At 38.7% G+C, this 15392-nt stretch overlaps 1 protein-coding gene across 4 annotated transcripts in view; it reads right to left on the bottom strand.

Annotated features, from left to right (window-relative positions):
- BRCA1 (BRCA1 DNA repair associated) overlaps positions 1–15392 on the bottom strand; it is a 68834-nt gene that overhangs the window by 25026 nt on the left and 28416 nt on the right. For all 4 annotated transcript variants that reach the window (XM_043904732.1, XM_043904731.1, XM_043904733.1 and 1 more), the window contains exon 12: positions 7174–7345. In XM_043904732.1, the coding sequence (XP_043760667.1) occupies positions 7174–7345 (172 nt within the window). The remainder of the gene's footprint in view (positions 1–7173; positions 7346–15392) is intronic.

A 15392-nucleotide genomic window follows, 5' to 3' on the forward strand; every position in this document is an offset into this window, starting at 1 on the left:
ATCAACTTTACTGCTTTGTCTCGACAGTGATCATTTAGGTGAGATTATTGATTTTTTCTTTTTGAGATTATTGATTTTTTTCAAAAGCAGCAATCTGTGACAATCAACTTGGTTTTTAAACAGGTATACCAGACAGAATTTTATAAACACAAGCTGAACCAAATGGATACTGAACCAAATGGAACGAAATGACTAAAAAATAATAATGACAATAAAAAGGAGCACTTTAAAACTGGGTAAATAAAGATACCCAGCTGAGACAAGGTTGAAAAAATCATATATTTCTATTTTTTGACCCTGAATAAGGAAACAAGAATAGGAAATGAATTTTCATCTCTGCTGCAAACTATACTCAAATCCTCTCATGTAACAGGGAAGAGAAAGTACACCCCTCCTCCATCCCTATTTGCCTCCACATCAAAGGTTGTACAGGATGGGGTTTAAGCTTCCACATGTGTGTGGGAACAAGAGGGAGGGGTTAGATGAGAAAGAAAAAACGAGGTGACATTTTGCTTCACATTTTTAAGAAAATAATAAACTGAAAAACCAATACAAACAAAAAACTCGAGGTGCCGACTGACAGAAGTAATATATGGAACTAAAGATGACCTGGTACAAGAAAGGAAAAAACACAGAAGAGACCCAAGGCAAAGTTCTGGCATGTTAGTACATCCTTTTTATTAATTCCTCCAAATGTATTATTGTGCCACTTCTTTCTAGAAAGTGGCTTAAAGGCAGAAATATTTGAAAAGCAAAAACAAATACTTAAAAATTACAAATGTCTTCTACCCATTACAAAGTCACTGACGACTGTAATTTATTTTGAGCTTTTATTAGGAAAGCCAAACGCCATAAATCCAGACAGAAAAATGTAAACAAAGAGCTATATTAATTAAACTATTTTTTAAGACACTGGGTAGCCTGGGGGGAAACAATCATTGATTTCCTGAGTTAATCCTCAAATACATTATTTATAGCTTCCTTTATAGTCATCTTTTCTGGACCCATGCCTTTCTAGGAACACAAGAACCCTGCCCTGGAGGTAAGGTGCTGAAACGAAGGAGGGTCTAACCATGAACCAGCAGGTTTTTCTTTCAACTGGAAAGTACAGTGTTTTTAATATAGGCATCATTTTCCACCTAAATATAGGGTGATCACTGATAGAAGGTAATGTGCAGTCTCTAAGGAAACAAATCAAACAGAATTAACCACTGGAAAGGGTTTTTTTTTTTTTTTTAGTTGTCTTTAAAGTGAGAGAGTGGGAATGGAAAGGCCTCAGACACAAACACAGATATTAAAAAGTCATTCTATCACCTGGACAGTTAACATACGAGTTCCTCTTTTCACCACAATAAAGCCCGAACTACAAAGAAAATAAGCTACCCTGAGTTAGGATGCAATAACTCAGTATTACCTAAAAAAAACACAGGGAAAAATGTTTCTGCTCTTCTTTTTCCCTTAATCCTTTTTTCATAGAAGCAGGGATCCAGTGCCCAAGTATTAGAATAGTACTGCAATCCCCACTGAAATCATTCCTTCATCTGTGGATCTTAACATTAGTTATATTCTTCATGGGTAGGGAGTACGGGTCAGACCAAACATTTAATAAATTTTACTGACTGCCTATTAGGTACTAATAAGCATTGTTGCAAAGTATTGGGAAGAATCAAAGGAAAAGACATTGAAGAGGGAGGAAAGAGATACTGATTTGTGATAAGCCCTAAGTGTCCATGAATGAATGTACTGTAGGACAGCAAAACTATGTCTGAAAATTATCTCAGATGTAATAGACTATGATGTTACAAATGCTAATGTTTGCTTTATGAACAACAGGTAATTCAGGAGGAAAACAAAAAGCAAAAAAAAAGCAAAGTGCATGGTATGAAATAGCTTTACCTGCAGAGGGAAGTACACATAATTTGTAATGGCTAAGAATACACATTTGCACAAAGATATTATGTAGACTTGGGAATGACCCTTAGATAAACAGTAGGGCAGATCTAGGCTGAGGACAGGACATTTGATATAACGACCTTAGAAAGGGGGCTTTCATCATCTTTAAGAATACTGAATCTTGTGAAATCTGATTAAGTCGAGTTTCACTCACTACTAGTAATGTACTAATGTTGATTTCTTAGTCTTGACAATTGTACCATGGCAATGACCTAAATCAAATCCCTTATGACTGACTATACAGTGGAAGTGAGAAACAGATTTAAGGGACTAGGTCTGATAGACAGAGAGCCTGATGAACTATGGATGGAGGTTCGTGACACTGCACAGGAGGCAGGGATCAAGACCATCCTCATGGAAAAGAAATGCAAAAAGGCAAAATGGTTGTCTGAGGAGGCCTTGCAAATAGTTGTGAAAAGAAGAAAAGTGAAAAGCAATGGAGAAAAGGAAAGATATTCCCATTTGAATGCAGAGTTCCAAAGAATAGCCAGGAGAGATAAGAAAACCTTCCTCAGCGATCAATGCAAAGAAATAGAGGAAAACAACAGAATGGGAAAGACTAGAGATCTCTTCAAGAAAATTAGAGATACCAAGGGAAGATTTCACGCAAAGATGGGTTCGATAAAGGACAGAAATGGTATGGACCTAACAGAAGCAGAAGATATTAAGAAGAGGTGGCAAGAACACACAGAAGAACTGTACAAAAAAGATCTTTATGACCCAGATAATCACAATGGTGTGATCACTCACCTAGAGCCAGACATCCTGGAATGTGAAGTCAAGTGGGCCTTAAGAAAGCATCACTACGAACAAAGCTAGTGGAGGTGTTGGAATTCCAGTTGAGCTATTTCAAATCCTGAAAGATGATGCTGTGAAAGCGCTGCACTCAATATGCCAGCAAATTTGGAAAACTCAGCAGTGGCAACAGGACTGGAAAAGGTCAGTTTTCATTCCAATCACTAAGAAAGGCAATGCCAAAGAATGCTCAAACTACCGCACAATTGCACTCATCTCACACACTAGTAAGGTAATGCTCAAAATTCTCCAAGCCAGGCTTCAGCAATACGTGAACCGTGAACTTCCAGATGTTCAAGCTGGTTTTAGAAAAGGCAGAGGAACCAGAGATCAAATTGCCAGTATCCGCTGGATCATCAAAAAAGCAAGAGAGTTCCAGAAAAACATCTATTTCTGCTTTATTGACTATACCAAAGCCTTTAACTGTGTGGATCACAATAAACTGTGGGAAATTCTGAAAGAGATGGGAATGCCAGACCACCTGACCTGCCTCTTGAGAAACCTGTATGCAGGTCAGGAAGCAACAGTTAGAACTGGACATGGAACAACAGACTGGTTCCAAATAGGAAAAGGAGTACGTCAAGGCTGTATATTGTCACTCTGCTTATTTAACTTATATGCAGAGTACATCATGAGAAATGCTGGGCTGGAAGAAGCACAAGCTGGAATCAAGATTGCCAGGAGAAATATCAATAACCTCAGATATGCAGATGACACCACCCTTATGGCAGAAAGTGAAGAGGAACTAAAAAGCCTCTTGATGAAAGTGAAAGAAGAGAGTGAAAAAGTTGGCTTAAAGCTTAACATTCAAAAAACTAAGATCATGGCATCTGGTCCCATCACCTCATGGGAAATAGATGGGGAGACAGTGGAAACAGTGTCAGACTTTATTTTTGGGGGCTCCAAAATCACTGCAGGTGGTGACTGCAGCCATGAAATTAAAAGACGCTTACTCCTTGGAAGGAAAGTTATGACCAATCTAGACAGCATATTAAAAAGCAGAGACATTACTTTGCCAACAAAGGTCCGTCTGGTCAAGGCTATGGTTTTTCCAGTGGTCATGAATGGATGTGAGAGTTGGACTGTGAAGAAAGCAGAGTGCCGAAAAATTGATGCTTTTGAACTGTGGTGTTGGAGAAGACTCTTGAGTCCCTTGGACTGCAAGGAGATTCAACCAGTCCATCCTAAAGGAGATCAGTCCTGGGTGTTCATTGGAAGGACTGATGCTGAAGCTGAAACTCCAGTACTTTGGCCACCTCATGTGAAGAGTTGACTCATTGGAAAAGGCCCTGATGCTGCAAGGGACTGGGGGCAGGAGGAGAAGGGGACGACAGAGGATGAGATGGCTGGATGGCATCACAGACTCGATGGGCATCAGTTTGAGTAAACTCCAGGGACTGGTGATGGACAGGGAGGCCTGGCGTGCTGCGATTCATGGGGTCGCAAAGAGTTGGACACGGCTGAGCGACTGAACTGAATTGCATGTGAGAGGTTAGGAGAACCGGAAAGTAGGAAAGGGGCAGGGTTCCTGCAAGAACTCTGCGTACTATCATTGCTCCTTTTCAGCAAATCTAAAGTTATTCAAAAATAAAACATTTATTTAAAAAACAAGTTATCTTAATACAGCTGAAGGTAAACAGAACTCCTTTTCCCAGGATTAAGAAGCTGCTTGAGGACTTCCAATGCAGGGGATGTGGGTTTGATCCCTCGTAGGGCAAGTAAGATACCACATGCCATGCACTGCGGCCAAAAAAATAGTTTCCTTGAATTTCAGTTAGAATCACACCAATTTAAGAGGGAAAAAGACACAAAACTTAAGCTGTTACTAAGTTGATGCTCAAAATGTTCCAGAACTAAAGCCACAAAACTCCAAATCCATATCTATCCATATCCAGAAATTTTCTTTCAGTAACTCTAGAGTGGGCTTCAGAGTTTTGTTTTCTGTTTGTTTTAATATTTATTTATTACTTGGCTGTGCTGGGTCTTAGTTGTGGCAAGCAGGATCTTTAGTTGAGGCATGTGGGATCTAGTTCCCTGACCAAGGATTGAACCCAGGTCCCCTGTTTTGGGAGTGTACAGTCTTAGCCACTGGATCACCAGAGAAGTCCCTGGGCTTCAGAGTTTTAATCAAGTGAATTAAAATATTCATTGAGGGGACTTCCCTGGTGGTCCAGTGGCTGAGAATCCACCTTACAACGAGGGGGAACATAGGTTCGATCCCTAGTCGGGGAACTAAGGTCCTACACGCTGCCAGGAAGTAAGCCCATGAGCCATAACTAGAAAGCCTGTGTGCCACAACTTTGTTGCTGAAACTAAGACCCAATACATCCAAATAAATAAATATATTAAAAAATATATATTTATTGAGTACCTACTGTGTTCCAGGCACAGGTATAAGGGTTCTCTGCCCACATGGATCTTATATTCTAGTGGGAGGTAATAAGGAACTCTAAACAATATGCAAGACAAATTAGATATTGTTAAAAGTTAATAAGGGGTATAAAAAAAGTAACAGTCTAACAGGGTAAAATGGGACTGGAAAAATCAGACTTAAAAATCACGATTAAAAAGTACTGCGGTTATGGGTGATCCTGAGAAGTAGCATTTCAGCATTTTGAACAACATATTCAAGTTATGCAAATAAAAGTGGTCATGGCAGACACTCCCTGTGGAGTTGGAACTTTTTTTTTTAATGGGGAACTTCTCATAATCCTCTCCTCCCCCCCCTCAACATTTACCCACTACCTTCTGAGGATGTTATAATTTCATGAGAAAGCAGACCAATGAATACGTTTATTACAAAGGATAGAACAAAAGGTTTCTCTAAAGAAAAATGTTTTATATAGAGATTCGGAAGAAATTTTCAGAGTTTGTCAAATTCAAATTAAAACAGAATATATAAAACTATAGCAAATTTGAAAAAAAACCCACAGACACTGTGTGTATATATCTTCAGGAAAAAATAAAAACCCTCCCACAAAGATGAGATAACAAATTTACAGACATATTCAAAGCCAGACAGTAACATTGTATATCTGGTGCATTAAAACTGAAAGCCATCTGTTTTTAGACTAAAGATGGTGGAAGCACCAAAGAGAATTGTGATGGGTTTGAGATTTTGGGCTCCATTATCTAGGAGATGAACTAAATGAAGACAAAGTTATAAAGAACGTATTTAAGGAAATACATTTTGAACCACTGCCATAGCAACAGAGTTCCTAGTTTCTCATGCATGAGCTACTGTTTCTGAACATAAAAACACTGCAAGGCACACTCTAGAATCAAGGCCACTCTACTGAATAATTAAGAGTAGAGTTCCTAGAAAGACTCAAATGAAGGCCCTTCGGCCCCTGTAGCACTGATGAAAGGAGCAATGAAGAAGGGACTTTAACACTAAGTTAGCTAGACGGCTATCACTGAGATAGCTGTAAAGAGCATTGTGGGAAGGCCCACCACACCTGCCAGTTCCTAAGCACCAGCTCTCCCCAGAACCCAGGCCTGTGTCTGGCATTTTATCTGTGTGTCTACATATTTGTCCCTATTTAGAACAATGACTGGTATGTTGTCTTTCACAGGCCTTTTCCAATTAAAATTCAAATTTTCATCTCACTTTCATTTACGTGAGGTTATTCCTCAGGTCGGTGCTCACTTCTTCCAGCTCAGAACTCCACCTGCCCAGTTACTCCAAATGCCTCCTCTTGTCTTGGTGATAATAGTCATGCCATTATAAAGCACTTGTCTTTACTGCATAATTGGGCTTTCTGTGGATCAAGGTGCAGTTCCTAGAGTATGTAAGTTGAGTTCAACTCTTGCAACCCCATGGACTGCAGCCTGCAAGGTTCCTCTGCCTAGGGGATTTCCCAGGCAAGCATACTGGAGTGGATTGCCATCTCCTTCTCCAGGGGATCTTCCCTACCCAGGAATCAAACCTGCATCTCTTTTGTCTCCTGCATTGGCAGATGGATTCTTTACCCTTGAGCCAACTGGGAAGCTCATGAAGTATGTACAGACATCTCTCTCCACAAACCGAAAAGTACATTAAGTAGAGTTTTGTGATCTGACACCAGTGTTAGAAGAAGTAAGTCTGAGTGGTTTTTAGTAAGCTTTCTAAAATGATGGGGTCACCTATTTCCAGCCTGCCCCATGACATTCAGGTCCCTGTGGGCACCCTCAATGGCATTTTCTTACTGTGGGTAGTCAGAGAGCAACACTTACTGACACTCTTGGTCCCTCTAAATGGCAAATTAGTTGTAAGCAGGAACTACAAGTAAGGCTCTAAGATTTCTCACCATGTGACTCAGCAAATACATGCTGAGCAAAGATCATAAAATATTGGTGCTGGGTTCATACCTTTCAGAAAGAGATAAAGGCTTAGAGACGGAAGAATTTTGCTTAAGGTAACAGAGATTGGCCAGTATTACAAACCTCTTTCTGATGTGTTTTGCTCTGGATTTAGCAGGTGCTCTGGGCCACGAGAATCAGCTGTGAGGGAAGCAGAGCTGTGGGAAGGCTGGCTCCCGTGCCGCTCTAACACAGCTTCCAGCTCGGCCATTTCCTGCTGGAGCTTTAGTAGGTTATCTTGCATGGTATCCCTCTGCTGCAGACATGAGAAAATGAAACCAAGAAAGTCATATGCTTTTACAATAGAAACTTGCCAGAAAGCAAGAATATGTCAAACCAATTAATTTTAGCATGGGAACTGAAATCACCTCATATGGAATTATGAGTTCTGGCTGAACACCTTTTAATTTGACCATATTCACACAATTAATGCCCATGAAATTATTTCAAAACAATGTTAGAGGAGGAAGAAAAATTCCTCAAACCCTCTTAAGTATCTCCTACCAGTGAAAGCGCAGTCTTAACCACTGGACTGCCAGGGAAGGCCCAACTGTGATGTCTTTTTTAAAAAAAATTTTTAATTATCTGGCATGCTGCAGGGCATGCAAGATCTTAGTTCCTTAACCAGGAATCGAACCCATGCCCCCTGCAGTGGAAGCTTAGAGTCTTAACCATTGAATCATCAGGAAATTCCCAATGGTGATGGTCTTTTGAAGTTAGTGATTTTCTTTTAATGCTAGGGAGTGAAGAAATAATTAAGGTACTTAAATACTTTTGGTATTTACAGTTAGCATGACTGGAGAAGGAAATGGTAACCCATTTCAGTATTCTTGCCTGGGAAATCCCATGAACAGAGGAGATTGGAGGGCTACAGTTCATGGGGTCATAAAGAGTTGCTCTTTCACACTCAGGGTGAATTTTTGAGTTCCAAGTCACACTTTGAAGAACTACCTCATTTTATACTACCTTGTGTAAAAATAAAGAGTACTGTTTAAGAGAAAAAAAATTAGCGTAAGAGTTAGTCCATACAAAAATGTCTGATTTCTGGCTTGTGAGGTCTTTTCCTTTTCGGGGATTCTTTGAACATTTATCTCTAACAGGAAGAGCACAGAGTTAACTCATTAACTTATCTGTTTGTTCACTGAACTATTTGCTGACCGCCTAGTATGTGCTAGGCATTGTCACAGGCTGGGGATACAGCTCTCACGGCGCTGCCATTCTAGACAGTGACAGGGTATCTCGAGGTCCATCGCCAAGAGCCTGCTAGAGGAGAGGGGCCCACAGAAAGAGCACTTGGAAATTGTGAGGTGTTACTGTTTTCAATTGAAGATAACAGGCTCCTGTTGCTTATGGGGCTCCTGATGTTTATTTCTCCAGATGAAGAAGAAACCTGCTTAGTCTAAGGTTTTTGATTAGCAAAGTATCAGGTAAGGTGCTCTCCAAAATATATGTTTATTTTCTATTTAAAAAAATTTTTAATTTATTTTTGGTTGAGTGGGGTCTTCCTTGCTACATGAGGGATTTTTTTAGTTTCAGTGTACAGGCTTCTCAGTGCCGTGGCTTCTCTTGTTGCAGAGCATGGGCTCTAGGGCACATGGGCTCCTGTAGTTGCAGTGTGTGGGCTCGGTTAGTTGTGGCTCGTGAGCTCTAGAGCATGGGCTCAGCAGCTGTGTGGCATGTGTAATCTTCCAGGGCCAGGGATCAAACCCTTCACTGGCAGGTGGATTCTTATCTACTGTACCACCAGGGAAGTCACAAAATGTACATTTCTTCATTACTTTTAGGAGCATGTATGGCTGCCAGCAAACCCTGGGGAAATACAAATTGCTTCACCCTGTTTCTTCCTCAGATCCTTGCAAATGACTTTGCCCTCTACTAAAAACAAGTCATCTACTTTCTCCCGCTACACTGAATTCAGTTTTTAGGAGGTTTTTATGACTGGTAAATGCATTCCCTGCTCCACAAAGGCTTCTACTGCTACCCTGAGACTGCTGTGCTGCCAGTGTCCACAGCAGCACCATTGCCACCACGTGGTGCTTCTGAGTAGTTCCATCACTGATTGGATCCTAGTCAAGGGCTCACCACAGTAATCTGGGATAAAATTGCAGATATCAGATGAGGTTCAGGAGCTCTATTGGTCACTACTGTCATGGTCATCACCTCTAACTTCTGTGGCCATTAAATAGGTTAGAAAATCAGAAAATATTAACAGTAATGGGATAATAAAGGTAGATAACTTTCCTTTAGGTTTTTCCAAAGCAATTACTTCATAGCTTAGACAAATTCCCCTATAGGCAACTGGCCAGATACATTTGGCAGACTAAACCCAAATTGGTTACCAAGTTTTCCTGATTAGAATTGTTTCTTGAATTAGTCCTACTTTTCTTATCTATTTCTACTCTGCTACTCTGATCTCTACTTTCACTACAGCTAAGGTTCCCTAAAAGCCATGCTTATCAGATCTCTTCTTTTCTAATTAGGAGCTTAGTAGTTTGCCACTGCTCAGATAGTAAGTTAACACTTTCTGAATACTATATAATTATTACTTGTTACTGCTCTCATGATAAATTCCTAAGTACAGATTCAAAATAGGCCTTCATACTCTGATCTTACCTCTTATTTCTCCCTAAACCACCACATATGCCCTATTTTTCAGTCACAATTTTGTGCTTCCTGAGCATTTCATGCTTCTGTGTCTTTGCCTCGATTTAATGCCTCCCTTCTCTTCCCATCTGGAAAAAAAATTTTTCTCATCTTTTAAGGTCCAGCTTGAATATCTCCTTTGGAAGTCCCCACTAATAATACATCTACCAGGAACGTAATTCCTCAGTCTACTTCATTTATATTGCTGATGTATTAGTATACCAAAGTGTAATACCTGACTCTCCGATGTGGGAAGAATTCTTCCTTAAGCATTCTTGTATTCAAAACACCCAGCAGACAGTAAGCAGTTAGTAAGTGTTTAATGCAGACATGAATTAATGAATTTAGTTAATCAGTCTTTGATAAGGAACAGACACTAATGATACTGAATTAGCATTTATCCCCTAAATATGTCTCCCCAGTTATGTATAAACAGACTTTAGGAAAAGATCCCACTTCAATCATTTTGCTTGTTGGCACTACTCTAAATTTAAATTAGCCCTGAAATCTGACTTTGGCTCTGTTTTGGGTGGATGCTTGATAAAAACACTTTACAAAATGAATCTTGAACAAATAGATAGATCTCTAGGAGTAAGATCAGAAATATAGAAAACAAGGAGATAGTTTAGTTTATTGAATGTCCTATATTCCACAATACGGCTAAAGCAGATGGAATCAGAAACCAGACACAACTCTAAAACACAAGGTATAAAAAGGTGAAAGCCATGTTGACAGAGCCCCAAACCCACACCCAGAAAAGATCATAGGACTTGCAAAGAGAGAAAAGGCTTCCTAGGGAATTCCTTGGTGGTCCAGTGGTTAAGACTGTGCTCGCACTGCAGCAGGCACAGGTTAGATCCCCAGTTGGGGAACTAAGATCCTGCAAGCCGCAGAGCATGGCCAAAAAAGATAAAAAAGAAAAGGTCTCCTAAATCCTTTCATGAATTAAGTCATCGTGGCAATCCTGCAGAAGTGGAGAATACTGGCGACAGTTCAGGCAGAGAACAGGCAGTGGTCTGACTCCAGAAGGCTTCAGTCCTAGAGGGATTTGCTCCATGTAGAAAATAGGCAAGATAAGGCAAGCCCTCTACCTACAGTCCTCAGAGCAATGCCAAGACTTAGAAGTTTAAAACTTGATACTACCCAGTGCTGGCCAAGGTATAGGAAAATGGGAGCTACCAATTATTACCAGGGCTGGAAGAGCACAGCTTGGTTTGTTCTTTCTAAAGAAGAATTAATAACATGTGTCAAACACCAAAATTCCATACTAAGGAAGTCACTGGGGATATGGGCAAATTATTTAGTTATCACAATAAGACTACAGTGCTGTACATGATAGCAAACTGTGTATCTTGCCCTGAAACCCTCATATTCAACCCTGAATTCAAATTTTCACTGAAGAAAATTTAGTGACATAGTAAAAACAATATAAGGCCTTGGTAAATTAAAAAAAAATTGAAATCATTTCAAGCATCTTTTCTCTGGTCACAATGCAGTAAGATTAAAGGTCAACTGCAGGGAAAAAACCACTAAAAATACAAACATATGGAGGCTAAACAACATGCTTCTGAATAACCAACAAATCACAGAAGAAATAAAAAAGGAAATCAAAATATGCATAGAAACAAATGAAAACACGACAACCCCAAACCTATGGGATTCAGTAAAGGCAGTGCTATGGGGAAGGTTCATAGCAATACAAGCTTACCTCAAGAAACAAGAGAAAAATCAAATAAATAACCTAACTTTATGCCTAAAGCAACTAGAAAAAGAAGAAATGAAGAACCCCAGGGTTAGTAGAAGGAAAGAAATCATAAAAATCAGAGCAGAAATAAATGAAAAAGAAACAAAGAAGACTATAGCAAAAATAAAAAAAACTAAAAGCTGATTCTTTGAGAAGATAAATAAAATAGGCAAACCATTAGCCAGACTTATCAAGAAAAAAAGGTAGAAGAGTCAAATCAATAAAAATCAGAAATGAAAAGGGAGAAATCACAACAGGCAACACAGAAATACAAAGGATCATAAGAGACTAATATCAGCAACTATGTGCCAATTAAATGGACAATTTGGAAGAAATGGAGGAGTTCTTAGAAAAGTATAACCTTGCAAAACTGAACCAGGAAGAAATAGAAAATCTTAACAGACCCATCACAAGCACAGAAATTGAATAAACAATCTTCCAACAAACAAAAGTCTAGGACCAGATGACTTCACAGGTGAATTCTACCAAAAATTTAGAGAAGAGTTAACACCTATCCTACTCAAACTCTTCCAGAAAATTGCAGAGGAAGGTAAACTCCCAAACTCATTCTATGAGGCCACCATCACACTAATACCAAAACCCGACAAAGATGCCACAAAAAAAGAAAACTACAGGCCAATATCACTGATGAACATAGATGCAAAAATCCTCAACAAAATTCTAGCAAACAGATCCCAACAACATATTATAAAGATCATATACATCATGACCAAGTGGGCTTTATCCCAGGGATGCAAGGATTCTTCAATATTCACAAATCAATCAATGTGTGACACCACAGTAACAAACTGAAAGATAAAAACCATACGATTATCTCAGTAGATGCAGAGAAAGTCTTTGACAAAATCCAACACCCATTTATGATAAAAACTCTCCAGAAAGCAGGCATAGAAGGAACATACCTCAAGATAATAAAAGCCATATATGATAAACCCACAGCAAACATTAGCCTCAATGGCGAAAAACTGAAAGCATTTCCCCTAAAGTCAGGAACAAGACAAGGGTGCCCACTCTCACTACTACTATTCAACATAGTTTTGGAAGTCTTAGCCATAGCAATCAGAGAGGAAAAAGAAACAAAAGGAATCCAGGTTAGAAAAGAAGAAGTAAAACTCTCACTGTTTGGAGAAGACATGATCCTCTACACAGAAAACCCTAAGGACACCACCAGAAAATTACTAGAGCTAATCAATGAATATAGTAAAGTTGCAGGATATAAAATTAATACACAGAAATTCCTTGCATTCCTATACACTAACAATGAAAAAACAGAAAGAGAAATTAAGGCAACAATCCCACTCACTATTGCAACAAAAAGAATAAAATACTTAGGAATAAATCTACCTAAAGAAACAAAAGACCTATATATAGAAAACTGTAAGACACTGATGAAAGAAATTAAAGATGACACAAATAGATGGAGAAATATACCATGTTCATGGATTGGAAGAATCAATATAGTGAAAATGAGTATATTACTCAAAGCAATCTATAGATTTAATGCAATCCCTATCAAGCTACCACTATTTTTCACAGAACTAGAATAATTTCAAAACTTGTAGGGAACAGCCAAAGCAATCTTGAGAAAGAAGAATGGAACTGGAAGAATCAACCTGCCTAACTTCAGACAATACTACAAAGCTACAGTCATCAAGACAGTACGGTACTGGCACAAAGACAGAAATATATAGATCAGTGGAACAAAATAGAAAGCCCAGATGTAAATCCACGCATCTATGGACATCTTATCTTTGACAAAGGAGGCAAAAATATACAATGCAGAAAAAGCAATCTCTTTAACAAGTGGTGCTGAGAAAACTGGTCAACCACCTGTAAAAGATATGAAACTAGAACACTTTTTAACACCATACACAAAAATAAATTCAAAATGGATTAAAGATTTAAATGTAAGACCAGAAGCTATAAAACTCCTAGAGGAAAACATAGGCAAAACACTCTGACATAAACCACAGCAAGATCCTCTATGACCCACCTCCCAAAGTAGTGAAAATAAAAAAATAAACAAATGGGACCTAATTAAACTTAAAAGCTTTTGCACAATGAATAAGCAAGGTGAAAAGACAGCCTTCAGAATGAGAGAAAATAATAGCAAACGAAGCAACTGACAAAGAATTAATCTAAAAAATATACAAGCAGCTCATGCAGCTCAATATCAGAAAAATAACTGTCAACCCAATCAAATTGATTGTCAACCCAACCAAAAACGGGGCCAAAGAACTAAACAGACATTTTTCCCAAGAAGACATACAAATGGCTAACAAACACATGAAAAGATGCTCAACATCACTCATTATCAGAGAAATGCAAATCAAAACCACAATGTGGTACCACCTCACACCGGTCAGAATGGCTGCTATCAAAAAGTCTACAAACAATAAATGCTGGAGAGGGTGTGGAGAAAAGGGAACCCTCTTACACTGTTGGTGGGAATGCAAACTAGTATAGCCACTCTGGAGAACAGTGTGGAGATTCCTTACAAAACTGGAAATAGAACTGCCATACCACCCAGCAATGCCACTGCTGGGCATACACACTCAGGAAACCAAAATTGAAAGAGACATGTGTACCCCAATGTTCATCACTGCACTTGACAATACTTGTTTACAATAGCTAGGACATGGAAGCAACCTAGATGTCCATCGGCAGACGAATGGATAAGAAAGTTGTGGTACGTATACACAATGGAATATTACTTAGCTATTAAAAAGAATGCATTTGAATCAGTTCTAATGAGGTGGATGAAACTGGAGCCTATTATAGAGAGTGAAGTAAGTCAGAAAGAAAAGCACCAATACATTTTATTAACGCGTATATATGGAATTTAGAAAGATGGTAATGATGACCCTATATGTGAGACAGTAAAAGAGACACAGATATAAAGAACAGACTTTTGGACTCTGTGGGAGAAGGTGAGGGTGGGATGTTTTGAGAGAATAGCATTGAAACATATATATTACCATTTGTGAAATAGATGACCAGTCTAAGTTTGATGCATGAAACAAGGCACTCAAAGTCAGTGCAACTGGACCACCCAGAGGGATGGGTTGGGGAGGGAGGTGGGAGGGGGGTTCTCGATGGGGGATGCATGTACACCCATGGCTGATTCATGTCAATGTATGGCAAAAACCATCACAACACTGTAAAGTAATTAGCCTCCAATTAAAATAAATTAATTAAAAAAACAATATAAGTGTGTAAAGTATTAACTCAATTATTTAAAAAAATTCTTAAATTGAAATATATAACTGAATGATTTTTAACAATAAGGTATACACACAACACATACCCTTGTGTACAATAGGAAGAGTGGAAGAATATATGCCAATAAGTTAATAGTAATGATTTTTAACTCACAGAATTTAATTTTAAAAATAACTAATACAAGGGCATGATATAAAATTCAAGACAAAAAAGGATATTCAGAGAAAAATAAGGCTTTCTCCTTCTGTTAATCATCTATTTCCCCACCTGAAGGCAACTTCTATTACCTATCTTTTGTGTATGCTTCCAGACAAAAATGTTAAAACTTACTGAACCATTCTCTTTGGGTGAGTTTTAAAACTGTGATAAAATATACCATCCTTAAGTATACAGTTTAGTGGCATAAAGTATATTCATATTGTTGTCCAACCATCATCAGTATCTATCTCCATATCTTTTTCACCATCCCAAATTGAAACCCTGGGCCCATTAAGGGATAACTTCCCCTCCTCCCACCCCCAAGTTCCACTTTCTGTCTCTATGGATTTAACTATTCTAGGCCCCTCATAAAAGTAGAATCATACACTATTTGTCCTTTGGTACCTGGCTTATTTCACTTAATGATGTTTTCAAGGTTCTTCCATGAATGATTTTTATTTATTTGTATTTTCTA

Source organism: Cervus elaphus, chromosome 5, assembly GCF_910594005.1.
Source record: "Cervus elaphus chromosome 5, mCerEla1.1, whole genome shotgun sequence".
NCBI lineage: Eukaryota > Metazoa > Chordata > Mammalia > Artiodactyla > Cervidae > Cervus > Cervus elaphus.